This window comes from Mastacembelus armatus, chromosome 5 (genome assembly GCF_900324485.2).
Source record: "Mastacembelus armatus chromosome 5, fMasArm1.2, whole genome shotgun sequence".
Classification (NCBI taxonomy): domain Eukaryota; kingdom Metazoa; phylum Chordata; class Actinopteri; order Synbranchiformes; family Mastacembelidae; genus Mastacembelus; species Mastacembelus armatus.
Genome location: NC_046637.1, coordinates 26,035,160 through 26,049,401, shown reverse-complemented (window position 1 = coordinate 26,049,401; position 14,242 = coordinate 26,035,160). Strand labels below are relative to the sequence as shown.

Below are 14,242 nucleotides of genomic sequence, written 5' to 3'. Positions count from 1 at the left end.
GTCCCCTTCAGGTGGACTCTAATAACTTTGACCAAATACCTGCAAAACCATTTGCATTGCCATCAGCCTCTGATGTACTGTGAACATGATACACATTATACCTGCTTTTGCATGTGAAGTTAGATAGTAACATGTTAGTATTTAGCCTAAAGCAATGCTCTACCTAAATACACAACAGTGTGGCACAATTGCTAATGTAGCTGCAAAGTCAAGTGGACTGAAAAACAGCGGTCACATCAGTTTTATAAGGTGATAACATGTCAGCTGTTTACAGCTTCTGCCCCCAAGTGGCCAACAAACTCAATCAATGCTGGTTCAAAAGCAAAATACAAAACTCGCCTAAAAAGAGCACTAAGATATTGCTTTGCTCAAATAAAGCTGGAATGTTTGGCCATGGCTCATTCATGAAGAGCGGTTTAAATGCACTGTGCACTGATGCACTGGAGATTCCTGTGTAAAACATCCTAATTATTACTGAAATGTGAGCCCACACCTGCCTGTACAGTAATTAATAACAGACCTGTGTACTCTTGCAGTATTATGCATATTTCTCTATGTCTGACATTGTGCCAACTAATGTTCACTTTAAGGCAGACGTGTCTTAAAAATCTAATAAAATCCAATTATATTAAGTTAAAGAGGTAACAGGTCTTCAGACAGGTTTAAAATGTTGCTTTCAGCATGATACAGCTCCTGAGGGAAATGGGGATCATTACTCTCTTGTCACTGCAGAACATGTTTAAACATCTTTAATTTGTTGTGTCATTTTGGTAAGTTTGACTTTGTAGTGGTCAAATTAGTGTAGTGCTCAATAGAAGCAGGCTGCAGCTAGCACTGAAGACACTGAGGTTATGTCATTTTTATGTGCATGTGGGGAGTTTATATTCCAGGATAGATATTTCACAGGCAGATTTCAGTAGGCCTAGTTGTGATTCAAGAAATTTAAGACTATTGAGTCTCACACAAAAACAACAAACAGACAAACAAAAAAACAAACAAATGAATGACAGTGTTCCTGTTAGACTGCAGAAATCTTTTTGACCTTCATGAGAGGAAGCGAAATTTACTGTGAGAGACCGGTGATCTGTCCATGTTGGCTGGGATTAGCTCCAACAGGCCGGTGACCCTAAAGGGTAAAGGTTAGAAGTTAGATAATGGATGGCTGGAAGGATGACCAAAAAACACAGAAATGTAAAAAATAAAATAAAATGAAATAAAATGCACAATACAAATTATTTAATAGACTTTCTCCTTTTCTCTGTTTTGATGGAGGTGGACTTACAACGTCAGTAGGCCCATGTTTACTGTCAGAATAATAAAATAATAATTAAAAATAGTAGGTGATATGACACATATGGTTTATTTTAGTGATTCATTTAGCTAGCCTATAACATTAGATGTTAGCCCAGTATTACATTATCATGGGACCCGTTTTCAGTCTAATGGTCTCACTTAACAGACTTCTTCACCTCCACCAATGTTGTCCCTTTTATTTTGAAGTCAGCCTCCCTAAACAGGAAGTATTATTTTGGCAGCGTTACCTGGATTTGACGCAGGTGTTTTTAGGTTGCGGTTGTGACGTCACCCAGCCCGGTCCAGGTCCAGAATCAGTTCTAGTCTGCAGGAGGCTTGTCGTGTTGTTTCATGTGAGTAAACTTTATTTTGTGTGTGATTCAAATTCTCACGTGACCGTCGTCTCACAGCTGGAAAAGAAGCAGAAAACGAAGTTGAGTGAGTCAACACCTGTCAGATGAGTTCCGCGTTTTTTAAGTTAAAATGCAACTTAGTTCACAAAGCAAATGACAAAACTGTGACTCAGGTCGGGTAGAAGCTAAAGATAAATGTAGGATTTTACATAAAGGAAAAAAGAAAATTAACAGAAAGTTGGAAAAAAGGAAGGAAACGAAAAAAAAATTGGAGTCAGGAGATAATGAAAATGTCTGTGTGTGAGAAATTAAAACAGCTGCTGCTGGAAGTGGAAAAGTATAAGGTGGTCAACAGAGCCTGCTGTTCACCAGACACTGTGATAAATAAATAAATAAAATAAATGTAAATAAATGAAGCTTCTAAATACTTTCCAAATTTTTACATAACTTCTGCCTTTTCTTAAGTATAGTACTTTTCCACCAGGCTTCATTTCTTAGATAACTTATTTATTGGACTCTTTTGAAATAGGAGGTATGATAATGTTGAGGTGCAGCTGCACTGAATCCCCAGTATCACATTGCCTGTTCAGAATAAAATTCCTTAGAAAAAATGCAGTAACTTTGAAGTAACATGCAAATGAGAAATAACTTCCCTCTGCCAGTTCTTACTTTGATCAATTTATGGCCACTTTCCAAAACTCTCAGCATTAAACCATGTAAAACAAAGAGGGACTGTGTGTGCAGTTTTTCGAATCCATAAATTGTACATCAGACTAAGAATCAGGAACCGTTTGAATTTGTTATTCGACCTCTCAAAATTGTTTCCCTCCCTGGCGATGATCTTTGTCTCTGTAAGATGCACCAAACCGGTAATCAGAGCCAACCAAACAACTGTTATCAGCTGAAGCAAAGGCTGTGCTTATGTTCTTTTCCATTAAAAATAGAACCTGGATCATTCCTGCTTTGAGTCCATGCTAAAAAATACTCTGTAGACTATTGTGTAACAGCTGAACTGAGTGACTGTAAGGTTCCTTTTTATAACTTAGGAGTTTCACTTCCCTGTTTTCAAGAGCTACTTCCTTATGTTAAGCAGTTCACAACAGAGCATATGGTATTGCAGCATAAATTCCTTTACCCCACCAGGCAAGAAAGTCTTGCATTAGTGCGGCAGATAAAGCCACATCACAAGAAAGGATTTCACGGTTGCAAATTAGCTGTAGGCTGTGCTCAGTAAATGGGTCTTTAGTCTGGATTTAAACACTGAGACAGAGTCTGATTCATTTAAAATAACAGGAATGCCTGTTTGAGATGGAGGAGGCTCAATATAAGGGAGTTTTTCTAAGGAAACACAAGCAGTCCTGAATTCTTGGAGAGGAGCATGCAGACAAGCTTACGAGTAAGTAGGTCAGTGTTCTTCGGGCTTTTCCACATACTGTATTTTCCCCTTCTGTTTTTGCTCTAAACTAAGGAGAAAATGAGAATTTTGCAGAGAGTTTTTTTAATTTATTTCCAAAATCTCAACTTCTGCATTTAAATCAACGTATATTTCATTCAGATACAAAGGAATAGAAACCAGAGCGTCCTCCTAGAAACTGTTCAGTAGCTGGTCAGCCACACAGATGCATTTCATCTATTGATCTGTTTGGTTGGCAGGGACAGTTAAACAGGTAGTCATGCTATGTAGTTAACATTTAGTATTTTCTTGCTCTTCTATCTGACATGTAAAGCTTATGTAGGTTCCTCATTTTGTCACCCATGTTTTGTTTTTTTTTTTTAAATGCACTGTGTAGCTCAGTGTGATTTCCTCTGTGGTGTTACTATCTGTAGATCCCAGAGCTGGTGAGATGGAGGAAGCATACATTGAATTGTACCAGCAGTTTCTACGCCTGAGGTCACTTTGCCTGAGACAGGCAGCTCTGTTGCATCAACTCACGACAGCCCTGCAGAAACAACAAGGTCCACATAAGCCTAATTCTAATGCTCATAAATGGATTTCTGTCATGATTCAATCAATACACATGTAAAATTCTTTCTGCAGGTGGCACCGTTCCTAATGGACAGCTGAGTGATATGATGTCCAGCCCTGTCCGGTGTACCCAAGAAACCCCTGTGTATTTCCACGAGAAGCCTCAACCACTAACAGCCACTTTAGAAAACCCCGGAGCACAGTGCGGTGTCAGTCGCCTCTCCAGAAATGTGGGGACTTACTCTGATCTCCTCACAGAAGACATGGCCAAGCTCTCAGTGGATGTGACTCATCAGAGAAAAGAGGATGGGATGTTGGAGCAACTGGTCGCACCTCTAGTAACCCTGGACACCTCAAGGTTGCAAGGAGCCACTTTCCATGAACCCAGAGCTCCAGGACAAGCAGATCATCCTGGGAGAAGCAGGGCTGTGCACACAGTCCGGGTAAGTGTCCCACCTGTGGCCATAGCTTCTCTGATCTGTCCTTGTGTTTTTTTTACATTCCTCCTTTATGTTGTCCATGTTATGTTGACCTTTATATGTCAGATGCCAGTGACGGACAGTCCCACCCTGGTCGGTGACTTCCTGAGCCAGTCTGGTGGGTTGCTGATGTCGGACGTGGTGCTGCAGTCTCATGTTTGTGAGTTCTGCCAGGCAGTTTTCCCCGGAGACACGACCACCAGAGGAGAGTTCCTACGACATCTCCACACTCACATCACCTAGACTAAAACGATCCTGCTTCTTAGTCTGACATTTAATTTATGTCGTTGTATGATGTGCTGTGATGGACTAGTGATAACTCAGTGATTTTATTAGGGACCGTTTCTTAAAAAGCAATGTTTAAGCTACTTCATGTAATACCTATAATGGCACGAACTTTGTCCACAGTCACTGTTATAGTTTCACCTTGCGACCACTACATATTTTGTGATAGTTTATAATCCCTCCTTCAGTTAAAGACATCTTGACGTCCTGTATCTTGACTTGTAATTTTTTTTTAGATGCATTAATGTAGCCCATGATTTTGCAAACTTGTGAATATATCTTTTCTACTGGGCTATAATGCCCAGAAACAGAAACACTGCCTGACAAGAAATTTATAGAAATAATATGATCCTGAGGATTTGCATGTTAGCAACTATATAAATGTAGGAAAAGAAATAACTGAAATAAAAATGTAATTTGTGAGGTAAATTTGCTTCATATTCTTCCTTTGTTTAGCAGCAAAGTCTTTCTGGACCAGTAATACCAGTTACTGCTGGAGAGAAACATTATCATTATTCTAAATAACTGAAAGGATCATTGTAAAACAAAAAATGGTAGTTTTATCCTCAAACTGCAGCAAAAGTGCTTGAACATCACATGTAATTCTTCTTTCATGATCTTGTTCTTCTCCAGCAGTAACATGGTTGACATGGGTTCAGTTGTAAAATAATAGTGAATATTGCACCTTTAGGTAACTGTAACTTTGACTGCTTCACCTTTGTATGTAGATATATTTTTGTTCTTAGTCCCTGTGTGTATTTAAGGATAAACTTAGTTGTAAAAGCAAAATAAACCATAGTTCATGGTTGATGGTACTGAGGGTCATTATGGTTCAGCTGTATCACTCTTTGAATGAACTTTTCAAGCTCAAATTAAGGAAAAATATTAGCTAATTAAATCAGTTTAGGGTAAACAGACTTTTTAATACATTCCATCAAATAATTAACTATTCAGATTCAATTATGGAGATCATTTGAATTCCTAATTACATGCATGGTCAGTCTGCTGCTTTTTAAATGTTTGGAGTCGAGCATAAAGTGATCAGATGTCTGCTGCTTGGTTCAGTCTTAGCGAAGAAAGAGCACAGGCTAAGAATAGACTAAGATTTAACTCCCTAATTAGAGGTGCTGACAGCTGATTGATGATGGCGACTCCCTTCATCTGGAGGTTGTTCTCAAAACTTCACAGCAAAGAAACCAACTTGTGTATGTAATTGTATATAATCAATCAAATATTACATAAACATCACCATTAACAGCAGGTTTCTGTCAAAGTGGAGAAAGTATAGTGATGTATAGTGAGCTAAATGCCAACATGCTCACAGTGTTGATGCCTACTTGTTGTTTAGCAGGTATAATGCATGACATCTTAGTTTAGCCTGATAGCATGCTAACATTTACTAATTAGCAATCAACACAAAATACCAGTGAGAATTAATGTAATTGTGCCTCTGCAGGTATTTAATAAACAGAAATCTTGATAATCCTGCTGCTGAAAGGTCAGATTTAAGGTTTTACATCCTCTGGGTGTAATGAATTTAGGAATGTAACAACTTTCTAATCCATCCCTGACAGTTTTTGAGATATCAGTGAAAACCAAAGGTCTGATTGCTTTACAGCAGGTGTGGGCTACCCATCTTCCTTGAGGCCCGCTGCCACTGGGTCTTGATGAACATCCCCACCTTTGCCCTAGAGGAGGCCAGGGGACCCCCCCACCAAAGTCTGTAGGATTAATCCTTCTAACAACACTGTATGCTAACCTTCAAGATTTTATACAGACAGTAAATGCATATTGTGCATGCAGTATGTAATCTTGCATACAGTGCAATAAGCTGAAACTAATTTGTGGTTTTATGATCTGCAGCTAAATTCTTTGGGTTAGTCGACGTTTGGATCTTCCTGTTCATTGGTATCTGTCTGCAAATTGAGCGAGGGAGTGTGCGTGGATGAGCCCTGATGACATCACTGGTACAGGTGAGTCATGCCGGCATCGAGGCTCGATGCAGAGCGTCAGTGCAACAAACAAGACGACAGCAGAGGTGGTGTTCGCTGCGTGACGCAGCTCCTGCAGTCTCTTCCAACAACAAAGACAAAAGGCTTCTTTGTGGACAATAATGCAACATGCTGTGGTTTTAAGCAATAAAATAACATTTATTGAGATGTAACAAAATAAATAATCTGTTTTGCAACATAACAAACTGAGGAGGTTACTAATGCTCAAGAGACAGGCAGGTGTAACTGATGCACAGCAAAGTACCTCACTGGTTAAGTGTAGAAAAATCTTAACATTATTATTAACATAAGTCATGTCATTACCTCATATGATGTCTGAACACCGTTCAACAATTCTTCATAAGAAGGTGCTGTATCAATGGCCAAGCACCATGTGATTTCTTTTCTTGAACCTCTGTGTGTTTTACTTCATTAGCTTTGCAGTTTTCTGCTACAAAAAACAAAAAAATCTACACGAATCACCTCTTTTTCAGAAAAAAGCTGTGGTAACTCTTCTTTTCAAATGCTTTTTTTATCTTTACATCTTGCAACACAGCTCTGAGTGCAGTTTCTTCAAAGGCTGTACAATGGTACCTACAGGGCACAATCTGTATGTGTAGGTGAGAGTGACATGCTGTCAGAAAAAACCCTCTCTTATGAAGTGCCCATGAGCAAGACGCTGAACCCTGCAGATCTGTGAGTCTGAGACCTGCAGGAACAGGCAACTGAACAGCTTTCAACTGGATAGCATCTCTTTTTCATGCCATTTAGTGTTGTTCTGAATACATCTTTACATAATTAAAGGTAATGAAATGCCTCAAATAAAAGCCTTAAGTGTTATTTCATACAAACAGCATATCAGCCATTTATGCAAAATGGTATTTGAGAAAGATGTGAAGGAGTAAATGAAGATTTGTGGCTTCATAGCTCATAGACCTCAGCATGCCTGTTGATGATGCAGCAAAGGACAAAAGGCCAAGAGGTGTTTGTGTGTGAACTCTGGGAAATCTATAGTAGATCAAAATAAGCCACAAAAACTCATTGTTTTCCAGCTCTGTCTATATAGACTGTAGTTCAATCTCAAGGAATAATATTTATATTTGCCACACTGATTTGTTGTTTCCTGAGGGTGATGGACTGCACAGAACATTATCATACTGTCATTATAGAATAACTTGTTGGTAACTACAGTTTGTAGTAAATTAAGAGTCCATTTTCAAAGTTGCAGTGCCCCCTGCTGTGTCGAGCTGATTTCATCTGAAACACGTGGCTTCCTTTTTTCTCCATCAGAAAAGGTCACAACAGATTAGTTGAACAAAACAAAGTATCAGGGTTTAACTGATATCTGTCCATTATCAGCTAAACTTTCCAGGTTATTTCAACCACGTGTTTGAAAAAATAAAACAAAAAAAGTGTCTCCCAAACATATTTACTGAATATAAAGTCAAAGCAAAACATCTGAAACTTGATCCACAACCTCAGCGTTTAGAAGTCACTGTAGGTTTATGTCATTCTGACATTTGCTGTATTGATTTAATAATCAGCAGATGTTTGTAATGTCAGTGAAGCAAATGTGGAAAAACCTGCTCAGTTACAGCCTCTACAGCTGACTCTGAGTGGAGTTCAGTGGCCGGCCTGAGGATGACAAGTTCTCTGATCAGCTCTGAACATCTTCATTTCCCCCGGTGGTTGGAGTCGTCTTTGGTGATGCAAGGACTACTGCTCCTGCACACTGTTATCGAGCTCCGCCTCTCCGCTTTACTGTCATGATCTGTGGAGAGACGGAAAGTTTTAGATGAGCATAGTAGTTGCTTAAAGAACAAGTAGTAGGTGTTGAACCACTGCAACTTCGCAGTTTCTTCCAGTCAGGACTGGATCCACTCAGAAGTCTGCAACACCTACTGAGGGCTATGCCAATTAACTGACAACCAATATTCATTTCTCTCTCATGAAAATCATTTCTATTGATGTTCAAGGACAATTATCATATTAAGATAAAGCAGTTTAGTCCCAGTAATCCAGATGTAATCAGCGTTTTAAGAGCTCTGAACAATTCAGTAAGGGAGTGTCCCACATGGTGTAAAGTCATTAGGGTTTATATGACCAACCCAAGCTGCTGATTAACAAAAAGTCTCAAGCATTGTAGAGGCTGATGATAAGGTATTGGGAAAAGTGAACAAGATGCGGAAATTTTCATTTAGTTGAATGGGACATTTAATTCAGAGGTGCATCAATTATCTTGAAAATCTATACATAGACATACACCTTGGAAACAACTTTACTCTTGTTGTACTCTTGTCACCTCTGCATGTAGCACCACACAACTGCATCATAACGTCTGAAATCCAAACAACACCCAAAGTTTTTAGGAATCAAAATAAACATTTATAGGCTAGTTTTATTTATTTATTTATTTATTTCATTTATTTTGTCCTTAAGAAACCCTCAGTGTCCATGTATTTGAACTGCATGCAGTGACATAATAATAAATCAACAATGCACATTCAAAGCACACATTTAGCAACATATCCATAAAAATACCAGCGGTTAGGTTAGATCAGATTAACGATCTGGATTTGAATGTTTCAAATGATGTATGAGAGGTAATATCCTGACTGGATAAACAAACAATGGAAGATACGTTATCACAGAAACCAGTGACGTTAAAGGAAGCGAGAGAAAGTTCTGATTAATGAGATAGACAGAAGTAGGAAACTTGTATGAGTGAGAGAGAGAGAGAGAAAAACTAGGCAAAGTGAGGGTGATCGACGTCAGAGATGAAACATATGTCATTTTTTGTTATTTCCGTAGTCCTTTTGGTAGAGGGAGAAGATGTATAAAAAAGACTGTGCCATTTCCCTGCCCACAGGTTTTATTTTTGTTCACTGTCGCTTGGTGAGTCAATGTAACGCCCCTCCAATTACCTCCCACTCCTTCGCCCCCACGCCCCATCCATCCCGCCCTTCAGCCCACGCACCTAACACACTCTGACGTCAGTCTCTGCTCAGAGGGGGGGTCTGATTCCTGCCGCCCACAGAGTACTTCCTATCCTCCCCCCCTCCCTCCCCGCCCCCTCATGTCTTTGCTGGCTTCCTTCTCCTCGCTTCATCTCTTCAACTGGCTATCACAGCCCAGAACGACTCACTTGCCCAGATCACTTTGCTTTTTTCTTCTTTGTGAGAAGCTGTGATGCATCAGAAAATATTACAGTAACAGGGTATTAAAGAAGTGCAATAACAGTGTAACACCCCCCCCCCTCCCCACCATCATCACCACCATCCTTCTCTCACTCTTTTCCTCTCTATATCACTCTCCGCCTCCTTCTGTTTCCCCTTCTAACTTTTATCCTCTCTAATTTACAGTCTGCTGAAGTTCAGCTGTGCATGGTGGGAGGCGTCACCTCAGAGCGACTGTGACTCACTAGAGTTCAAGCTGTAGAGCTATAAAATATTCATTGTTAGGAGAGGTTAGGGAGATTCTGTCTGTCATTTTTGAGTCAACCCCAACATCAACTCTGTATTTCTTCTATTCTTCTACTATTTCCAGCTAAAAGAAATAGCTGGACATTTAGAGAAAATGTGCTTCATGCTTGTACTCTAAACACGAACGTACTGCCAACAGCTAGTTAGTTTAGCTGAGCAGGAAATGTGTAAACAGGGTGAAACGGTTTGGTTTCATTCAGAGGTAACAGGTTCTGTCTACCAGCACACCCAAAGCTTATTTGGTTAAACTTACACCAAAGTGTAAAATTGCTCCCAGACAATGAACAATGCCATAACTAACCCCTGTAAACTAACAGTTTGTCATTTTCTACACAGGATTGAAACAAATGAGACATAACATAATACTACATGAGCTTTAGAGCTGCTGAGAGACAGATTTGTTGCCTTTGAACAGGCCAGGCTAGGTGTTTCATCCTGTTTCCAGTATTTATTCTATGTTAAGCTAAGTGGGTATTGGTGATGGCGGTGTATTTTTCTGCACAGACATGAGAATGGTATTGATTTTCTCATCTAACTCTCTGCCAGAAAACAAATAAGAGTACAGTGTTTGCCAAAATGTCAAACTATTCCCTTAACCCACACAAACATGAGCAAACATTGCAAAACAGACTTTTATTCTGTGTCCACTGTTAAGCACATATTACTGTTAAATCATTGGAAATGTCACCTGTGGAGTGAGCTCCTTCTGACCCTAGGCTGATCTTGCCAGCCCGATCATGTGACACCATCCGAGCCAATCGCAGCCCTTCGTCCATTAGCGTTTGCTGTATGAGATGGCGACTCCAGTTGGCAGGATTGGAGGTGTCCGTGTGGGGACGGGGGGATGGAGACTGGTTGCACTGAGAGCTGATGTCTAACAGGGCAGACAGAGCTGGGTGTGAATGTTGTCTTCAAACACTACTTTTTTTTATAGAAACATGAAGAATGTCTGGAGTGGAGATGGTCTACTGTGGATCAGAGCTCAGAGCAAAAAGCTTATTTCTATGACATGCACTGTGTCTGGGTTTTTACCATGTGATACACCGTCAAGGCTTTCTGCCGATAAGCTGTCATCGTCGGCCCTCTGTGTCAAACCCTCTGAGCCCTCCACTCCAAGAAGCGATGACACACTCTCAGGCACAATTACCTAAAACACACCGTGTCAGTTCAGTACTGATGAACCACTTCAAACAAACAACTGAGCCGACCTGACCTGAACCGTGGCCATGTTTGCACAAGAAGCTACACGTGAATCTGTGCACACTCCAGATTGGCTTTATTAACTGGTGCCGCTGCTGCTCTGAAGACTCACCTCGTGTCTCGCTCTCTTCTGGGACAGCACGCTGTTCTCATCGGGATTTGTCCTGTAGCAATAAAACAACCAAACCAACTGTTGGTCAAAGCTCATTCTTGACCTTAAAAACAGTGTTATGACAAAGAGAAAACAAAATGAAGCTTTAGGTCCTTTGTCTGATGAAGACTTTGAGATGTGTGTTAAAATCCATCCATCCATCCATCCATCATCTAGACCCCCTTATTCCTAACCAGGGTCACAGGATCTGCTGGAGCCTATCCCAGCTCTCTTTGGGTGAAAGGCAGAGGGACACCCTGGACAGGACACCAGTGTGCGTTAAAGTCTTGAGACAATGTTTTTTTGATTTTTTGGACCAAATCAATGTGACCACATGTCTGAAGTCACAACTTTTATTTAACCTGTGAAACAACAATAATTTCTCAATCAAACACTGCGTCTACTACAGTTGAATATATGTGAATCCATAGATTTTGTGTTAGGGTGTATGTTATGTTAAGCATTTTTATAATAATCTGTCATGTTTGTGCTTTGTTTTACTGTTTACTCATTTATGAGGGGAAATTAGTTCAGAAATCTGCTCACGGTCACCTGCATAACGATACATGAAAATGTTTTGTGCACACAAATCAACAAAGTATTGTGTATATTGAGTATTTTTGTATTCCAGTGTGGCTCCAAAGTTCACTCCTTTAACAACAGAGGTTAGAGTTTAATTCCTGTGATCTGAACCAGGTTCATTCTGGAAATGAATACACAGGTGGGAAGATGACTCATATAAACCACCTGGAACATGTAGAATATGCTAAATACAATAAGTGTTTCTTCAGCAATCCATTCACATTTATTCACATGTGGCTCATTATACCATGATGCTATTCAGCCCTGAACACATGTCATCGAGACTCTATTCTTTGTACTTTTCTACAAGTCTTTACGGCTATATTCCTTATATTGACCATATTCCCTGGGCTGAGGAGCCGTCAGTACCCAGTGAGTGAGGTGTGGTGATCGTTTGTGGAGTGGTGAACATGTCACTCTTCTCCACAGGCACAGCTCTTACCTTGCATGCTTTAGCGTGGAGGTGTAGGCACATTTTCTCGCCACCTGCCGAGCTAAAGAAAAGAGCTCCACCCGTCTCAGCAAAAGGGCATTGTCACGCATACAGAACTGGGCTGCAGCTTCATTGATGATCAGCTGAGGAGGAAAAGCACTGAGTGAAGGAGGGTTGGACACTGTGAAAATGACATCAGGATAAGAAACTGATCATCTCTGGATTGTTTTGCCTATTTATCTATGATTAGAGCTGCTGTTACAATAGGCTTGAAACTGGAAGTAATAATTTGAACACCTCATCTCAGCTCTTTCTGTGATGGTTTTACCTCATGATGTGTGAGCTGCTTGCCTTCTCTCCTCTTGGAGTCAAAGCGTCCATAAATGAGACTGTACTTTCGGATCTCCTCTTCTTTGTTCATATCCTGGGACCCCATTTTAAAGATGTGCCCCACTGTTTTTGCCATTTTCTTGTTCATCCTCAATAGAGTCTTCACCTCTGCAGGATCTGACCTCGGCAGTGTCCTGAGGAGCCTCTCCACGCTCTCCACTACCGCCTTTGCTGTCTCTCCATCCAGCTGTCCTCCAGGCCAGGCTGACAGAGCTCCCGGGGCAAAAGAAGCAGAGGGGTTTGGAGATGTGGAGGGACCAGGAGGGCACACTGACAGCAAAGGGGGGCTCGGTGGCTCCTCCTCTATTCCAGATGCAGAAGCCAAAGTGGCATCTGGCTCTGGGCTGAGCCATTGTGGGTCCATGGGTGACAGTTTCTCTCTGTAGTGTATGTCAGGTGGCTGTGGGGAGGCCTGGGAGCAGGGGCTTCTTGGACTCCCACTGTGCATTGGAGTAAGACACGCCCGATCCTCTCTTTCACACGGCGATCCTGGCTGCCCGTTGCTCAAAGGCTTCCTGGGCCCACCGGCTGATCCACTTGTGCTTGTCCCATCAACTTTGAAGAGTGGGATGCCTCCAAGAGGAACATTAGAGACAGGCTGGCTGAAAAGGGCAGGGTTCGCCGCCCAGTCTCGGAGGGCCTTTTGCAGCCTACGCACATGCAGTGGCTTGGTGGCCATGCCAACTAGTGCCATGATCTCCAGAAATTCCTCCTCCGCTGCCTCACAGAGCTGCTGCACGTCGTCACCACCCTGCTGGATGAAGGTTTCATAATAGGCCAGCAGGTTGGCCCTCTGCAGCACCCGATAGAGCTGCAACTCCCCAAGTGTGCGTGGCAGAGACATGGCACACAGCACTGGAAAGTTTAGGCAGGAGAAAGGAAAGACAGGAACCTGCAGGTGGAGAAAGGCTGTACAAGTTATTTATTTAGATAATGACTTTGCCATGTGGACAACACCTTTTACACCATCTGTTTCCAAATTTGTCCAACTAGATGAAGTATTTAACAAACAAATAGTAAGTTCGTGCAGGCTGTGGGGCAGAATAGCTTCTTCCATATACAACAAACTACATTCGCTCTTTTAAACGTGTTTTCGTTGAAGCACAAACGGTGGAGTGAATAGAAACCTCCTTACCTTCTTCAGGTCAGGGAGACGGATGTGCAAAGCGGAGACCTGCGAAATGACGCAAAGGTGTGTGTCCAAACACCGATGGCACGGGTCGTTACTCCCGATATAAAACTGATAAATATAAAGAATTTGTGTCGCCTGGTCAGTCAGACAAAATGACGTTATATTTATACTGCACTAAAGTACGAGCACATGGATTATTGACTCCAGTACAGATAAAACTATCGACTGAAGGCTGAAGTATTTCTGAGCCAAATGTTCGCAGAAAATACCCTGTTTTTGTCTTATTCCTTTCTTACCCTGTTACCTACTGCCGACAGCGTCCCCGGCTCAGATTGGCGTAGTAAATCCCCTTTGCGTATCGTACTTCGTCTGAAATCACTGGCAGAAATCCTCCTCCGGCGCACCGTATTGGTTGCTGGCTGCCTTTTTGCTGTCTGTGTGGGCTGGAGAATGACGGGGGCGGACTGCAGCACGCCATCTGACCGAAAAAGAGCCTTCCTCTCCC

The 14,242-nt window shown here is 41.4% G+C and overlaps 2 protein-coding genes across 7 annotated transcripts; one reads left to right on the top strand and one right to left on the bottom strand.

Annotated features, from left to right (window-relative positions):
• Nucleotides 1-1,541: 1,541 nt before the first annotated feature.
• Nucleotides 1,542-4,809, top strand: LOC113130464 (uncharacterized). Of its 6 annotated transcripts, none has more exons than XM_026307125.2 (5): nucleotides 1,558-1,646; nucleotides 2,940-3,050; nucleotides 3,474-3,602; nucleotides 3,685-4,055; nucleotides 4,158-4,808. In XM_026307125.2, exons 3-5 carry the CDS (start codon nucleotides 3,491-3,493, stop codon nucleotides 4,332-4,334), a joined length of 660 nt encoding a protein of 219 aa, XP_026162910.1. In that variant the 5' UTR covers nucleotides 1,558-1,646; nucleotides 2,940-3,050; nucleotides 3,474-3,490; the 3' UTR covers nucleotides 4,335-4,808. The 6 variants fall into 6 exon arrangements, with proteins under 6 accessions (XP_026162912.1, XP_026162910.1, XP_026162908.1 ...); XM_026307123.2 differs by having other exon boundaries at nucleotides 1,561-1,646; nucleotides 2,940-3,042; nucleotides 4,158-4,807; XM_026307126.2 differs by lacking the exon at nucleotides 1,558-1,646 and adding an exon at nucleotides 1,713-1,731.
• A 1,693-nt stretch (nucleotides 4,810-6,502) lies between these two features.
• On the bottom strand, nucleotides 6,503-14,242 carry nab2 (NGFI-A binding protein 2 (EGR1 binding protein 2)). The gene is made up of 8 exons (XM_026308064.2): nucleotides 14,034-14,242; nucleotides 13,741-13,845; nucleotides 12,544-13,497; nucleotides 12,225-12,358; nucleotides 11,162-11,213; nucleotides 10,882-10,996; nucleotides 10,538-10,723; nucleotides 6,503-8,138 (listed from the first exon to the last, which is right to left on the bottom strand). The coding sequence occupies exons 3-8, from the start codon at nucleotides 13,447-13,449 to the stop codon at nucleotides 8,041-8,043; spliced, it is 1,491 nt and encodes a 496-aa protein (XP_026163849.1). The 5' UTR covers nucleotides 13,450-13,497; nucleotides 13,741-13,845; nucleotides 14,034-14,242; the 3' UTR covers nucleotides 6,503-8,040.